At 49.6% G+C, this 5720-nt stretch overlaps 1 protein-coding gene across 1 annotated transcript; it reads right to left on the reverse strand.

Annotated features, from left to right (window-relative positions):
* Positions 1-704: 704 nt before the first annotated feature.
* pnrc2 (proline-rich nuclear receptor coactivator 2) lies at positions 705-5010 on the reverse strand. Its single transcript, XM_060053407.1, has 3 exons — positions 4800-5010; positions 3958-4132; positions 705-3384 (listed from the first exon to the last, which is right to left on the reverse strand). Exon 3 carries the CDS (start codon positions 3361-3363, stop codon positions 2911-2913), a length of 453 nt encoding a protein of 150 aa, XP_059909390.1. The 5' UTR covers positions 3364-3384; positions 3958-4132; positions 4800-5010; the 3' UTR covers positions 705-2910.
* Positions 5011-5720: the final 710 nt, after the last annotated feature.

Here is a 5720-nt window from a genome sequence, read left to right on the forward strand (position 1 = left end):
TGCCATCCCGATTGCCTGCATGCACCCAATCACCAAAATAATTATTGAAATATTAAACCAGCTGTGATTTCAAAAATAATGCATTGTGTAGGCAGTTTACGAACCTGCACGACTAATTTCAGAGTCAGCTATATTGTAGCCTGCCTAATTGATATTCTATGAACATTATCCCTTACATAAGAAAGATATTATTCTGTTGATGCATGCACTTATGTTTGGTACTGAGACTGCAGTCAGCAACAGGACTGATTTATAGACTTTAGGGCTCTAACTAGTGTGGAACTGGGACACTGAGGCACCAGGTCCACTGTAGTTCAGAACTCGTCATGGGAACCCTCGATAGTAAGGTGGCCCTCACATATCAAACAGGAGGGAGGGTCCGTTAGCTGCTTGTGAAGTTAACCAGTCTGATGCTCCTAGATAAAGGAGTTCTCTTCCCTACACCATGTAACGGGTCCACCCCATCTACTGGGCAGCCCAGAATGAATGCAACGTTCTGGCTTATTGATGACTACGGTAAATCTTTCAAGCTCTAATAAAAAATATCAGATTAAATATTAATCAACATACTTTATCTTCCAATAAGTAGTTGCTAATGTATCCCAATACTGCTTAAAAATCTAGAATTGACTATACTGTCCGTCACTAATAACTAGAGTAAAATCCTGATTACATTGTTTCAACTCAAGAGGCAGACAACACAATTAGGGGGTAAGGGAAGGGATTTATTTTTTTGGGATAAATATTTGTTTAAACTAATAGTGCATTTCGTTCACATTTCGAATTAAAGCCAAATTGTACATGGTGGGCAAACATCTCTCATAATCGGTGACTTCGGACAAGGGGGGGGACAAATTAACAGCCAATTGTTTTTTTTCTAAATTCGTTGAGACTTTTGCATGCATGACAGACATTTCCCAATACAATTAACATGTCAGCGAGGACGGCCAGTTACACATGAATCACCACATTCAGTCATCAGCTAGCGGAGGTAAACAGAGGATTGAATTTGGCGTTTCAGGTACAAAATAAGAACCCTTCAGCATACTGAAGGGGGGGGGGCATTAGACTAACAATACAATACTGTGCAAATCAGGCTTAAGTTTACCTACCGTTGGCTGTTGTGGTTAAACAGCCAACACATTTGGCGTTTTAAAAATGACCTTCATGTAGTGGACAACAATGACGTTAAAATTAGAATTCTATTACAGGGCAAGAGCATTTAGAACCTTTCCAATAGGGGGAGACACGGGTCTCAACATTAAGGGGGTCAGGGCGTTGTTAAAATACGGGTAAAATCAGCAGAATCATAACCACAGGTCTGGGGCGGTCATACATGCTAAAGTCTCAAAGAAGAGGTCGAATGGTTTACGGTTTAGATCAGCTCATCTTGCACCTCCTGCATCATGACCCTACACTGTAGAAAATAACACATGTGCAGAGCACTGGAGAGAGACCAGTGCAGACCACTGGAGAGAGACCAGTGAAGGGTGCAGAGCAAAGGATTTTCTTTTTTTTAACAAAAATAACTCAGCATTTGAAGTAGAGGCGCGCCGTAGCACCGTACATTCAGTGTTATTACTAAAAATACTTTGTCACGCAGGGCGGAAGAAAACCCCCTGCATAATGTACATATGCTACAAGTATTTTTATACATTTCAATATATACATGGCTCTTCGGAGCTCGTGCTCTGGTACTTTGTTCTGCCAGCCGGGGCGGACTACAGCTGCTGTCTGGAGGGGGGAAGGGGTGGAGAGGAGGGGTGTATGGGGGGCTCACCAGACCGGAGACCCCCGGGGGGGGATAGTCTATGCCCCACGCGTCTGATTGCAGTGCAAGAGAAGGGGGGGGGGGGGGGGGCGGCAGTGAGATTCTGTACGTTTTGTGGATGGCCACACTAGTCACTCTTTCTGGTCTTTCATACCACACATCAGGGGGGGGCTGCCCTCCAACAGGGCCCGGGGTCGTCTCCCACTACCCCCCCGCCTGCCCCAGTAAGCCTCAGCAGCAGCGCAGCCCAGCGGCCCAAAGGCCGCTGACCTCCGCAGGCGCCACGCTGCTGCCATGGCGACGGAGCGGGAGGGGCAGGGAGACGACAGTTCTGCGGGGTTCTGGTCATGGCCAGGGTTCGATATGGCACTAGGACCCCCCCGCCCGACCCCCCGCCCGACCGCCTCAGGAGACGGCGGAACACACACACACGCACACACACACACACGCACACGCACACACACACACACAGAATAATGAGCTGTGAGGACTCAGCCCGGGTGCGAGCTCAACTCCCAGAGTGCATTGCGCACAGCGCATTTTTAAAAATATACACAAGAGTTGACGGTCGCAGGCCCGGCGCAATCGTCTCCGGTGACCCTCCGGTACCGGGGGTTCTGATTGGACCTCATGATACGCAAGCCCCTCCTCCTGTATCTCTCCCCATCCCTGTTAAGTGTCTTTTCAGAATAAAGGTACAAGTCAAAACAAAATAACTGGATCAAAAATAAAAGGTCAACATACGAGCTGAGCTGGGTATGCGGGGACGTAAATGCTACGTGTGGATGAGCGTCAGAGCCTCCACGCCTCCAATGAGGGGCCTCAGCAAAACAAAACAGAAGAGCAGGAGCACAAAGGGGACCCAGTCCATCGTCCGTTAGGGAAACAGACTCCGCGGGGGGGCCGTCGCCCAGCAGCAAGGCAGCAGAGCGGTAGCGGCCCGGGTGTGGACCAGTGGGCGCTGGGGTCGCACCGGGCTGTGAACCCGATGCCCCCCCACGCCCTGACAGTCCCCCGGACCGCTAGGCGCCGCTGCGTTGCTACCGGGCGACGGCCCCCCCGCGGAGCCTCAGTTCATGCGTTGGTGTGTCGAACTAAAAGGGAGGGGGGGGGGGTGAAAGGTCAAAGGTGAGTCCGCCTCAGGCCTGAACCTTGAGGAGGCTCTTGAGCTGGAAGGCCATGAGCTCGCGGCTGTCGCCGGAGCGCATGGGGAAGGACACCCAGTGGCTGGGGGGCCGGGGCAGCACGCTGGGGGAGGGCGGCTCGCTGAACTTGGGTCCGGCGAACTTTGGGCTCCCCTGTCCGGCGAGCAGCGTGTTGAGGTGGGACACGGCGCCCTCCCAGTTGTGGTCGTAGCTGGCGGCGAAGCGCACCGACGCCCCCTTCTTCTCGGCCGACGCGGCCTGCCGCGCCTCCAGGGAGCCGGGGTAGGCGGGGTTCTTGTCGCCCCGCCGGTGGTTGTGAAGGCCGCCCATGATGGCCGCTGCCACGGCGATGACCACGCTCTGGTCCTGCCCCCTCTGCTTGGTCTTCTTTGGCAGCTGGCGTTCAGGGTGTGACACTGGAATGTTGTAGCGCTCTCCGCCTCCCATGGCTGTCAGACTAGACGTCACCTGCAGAGGGAGGGGGGGGGTGAGCACCTGGGTTAATCACCCGTCTCACTTCCTGTTCTAACAGTAGAGCCACACGTCCATAAAGCAGGCACCCCATTCAGTCAAAACACGTCAACCACACCTAGACATCTACAGTCTACAAACATCACGTCCAAAGAGCACGTTTAAAAAACTTTCATGGTTTTAAATACATGTTTGAATAAATTGTAAATTCACAATATAAATGGATCCTTTGACCAAAACATACTGCATATTGTAAAAAAAAAAAAATATATATATATACACACTGAAATGGCTCTCACACAAATTGACAATTAATTATCTGTTGGACAATATCTGTTGGATAATCCAACAAACTACCCAATGCAGACTTTCATTTAAATGCAATTAATAAATTTAAGAAAACTATGAAAAAATTATAAAAATCAAAAATATTAAATCTAGCCATGATTGAACATATTGTATAAGCGGCTAAATAGGGTCCAGCGCCCTATTAATACCGGGGTGTCCCGACAACAACAACAAGGTCGCGACTCAGACGGCTGACGTCACTCCCCTCCCCCACCCACCCACCTCTGTGTTGTGGTGCTGCTGGTGGAGCTGCCGGAGCTGAGGTGTCTCCTCCTAGTCGGGCTCCAGGTCCTCGTCCTGGGTCTACCTGTCCGCCGGGGTGCGCTGCTCATGGGCCGCGGAGAGCTGCTCAACATCAACCTGACCAGGCCGGGCACGGTGCTCAGGAGGCCGAGCTCTGGAGACGCAACACAAAAATATTAGAAACAAAGACAACATGAAAAAAAATATATATATAGACGATATTGTCAGGTTAAATATGTAGCTATAGATATATAGGTCATGGTGAGCCTTGTGACGTCAGGGCCACCTAGGCTCCAAGTGCGTCACGGTTAGACAGAGACAAAGGAAACTCGACGGTTTAGTAAAAAAAGGTGTCATCTACCGGTATACTTTAACCGTGTCTTGGTTAAAACGTGTCTTATTGTGAAAAGAAGTGAACATTACGGAGTATTACTGTGGTAATCCAACGGTTTGAGTGTGTGTGTGTGTGTGTGTGTGTGTGTGTGTGTGTGTGTGTGTGTGTGTGTGTGTGTGTGTGTGTGTGTGTGTGTGTGTGTGTGTGTGTGTGTGTGTGTGTGTGTGTGTGTGTGTGTGTGTGTGTGTGTGTGTGTGTGTGTGTGTGCGTGCGTGCGTGTGAAAAACAACCCGTCGCTGTTGTTCAGGTTCTCCTGTCGCGACATGGTCGGGCGACAACGTATCAATCACAGAATTAAATCAAACAGAGCTCCAATCTCGATAAACGATTATTAAACCCGAGCCCAGGTCCGGGTACAGAAGCCCAGGTCCTGGTAGAGGAGCCCGACCACAACAAAGAAGAACAACAACATGGCGGCTCTCCTTACCGACTTCCTGCTCGGGTCTGGTCCGCTGGGAGCCTCAACGCCTCGGAACGAGAGAACTGAGAACTACAGAGACTGTATCTCCAACGAGAGATCTTAACTTCGTGGATGACTCTGAAGTTCTGTCTCTGGTCTGTCTCCGCTTTGTCTACGCTCTAGCTCCGCTAGGTCTTCGCTCCTCCCGACTACGTTCTGAACGACTGCAACAAAATGGACTCCGCAGCTTCTTTTTATATGGGCACGAGCCATTCGAGTTCCCACCAATGGCACGGCGCCTCTGAGGGACAACAGCCAACCAGCGACGCTCCGGCCCCATTCACGCCTGTTGCCAGAGAGATGACGTGGGGGACCCAGCCCCCACCCTTCTGGCCCTTTGTTCGGGGGCCCCTTCCTGACCAGAATCGCAACACAGAGATACTACCACGGCCAGAGAAACAGTTCGCTTCAATTATTTCTTATTGCATGTATTTTCCAGTCAATCAACGCATGTTACGGTAATGTATTAAAAAAAAAAAAAAATGAACAAACTAACAAACAAATTAAAAAAAAAATTAAACAAAGATGGAAGAACGTCCTAAAATCTGAAAGCCTTGAGGTTATGTGATTATGAACTAGTGTATTTGTGTGTTTTTATTAACTAATGGTATCGTTTCAGGAGTCTGAGGTCGTTTGGCTGTCTGACAACATAAATCTCTCAGGACCAAAGTTGAACAGGCAGCTGTTGCTTGTGAGGAGTGGTTAAAGCCTGCGAGACACAAGCCTCATCTCACTGAACCCTGTCCTTTCATCTCATTAACCCTACTCTCAGGAGGTGTATTCTTTAATGTAGAGTATTCTATTCCTATTGAAACGGTTGTGCAGGGTTTAGCAGAACTGACCGACATATGAGCACAAGCCATATAAGAAGTTAAACATTTGCCTTAT

This window comes from Gadus macrocephalus, chromosome 6 (genome assembly GCF_031168955.1).
Source record: "Gadus macrocephalus chromosome 6, ASM3116895v1".
Classification (NCBI taxonomy): Eukaryota; Metazoa; Chordata; class Actinopteri; order Gadiformes; family Gadidae; genus Gadus; species Gadus macrocephalus.

What these genes read in the sequence shown, in the direction of transcription:
- pnrc2 (XM_060053407.1), bottom strand. Translation starts at nt 3,363, where the DNA reads ATGGGAGGCGGAGAGCGCTACAACATTCCAGTGTCACACCCTGAACGC.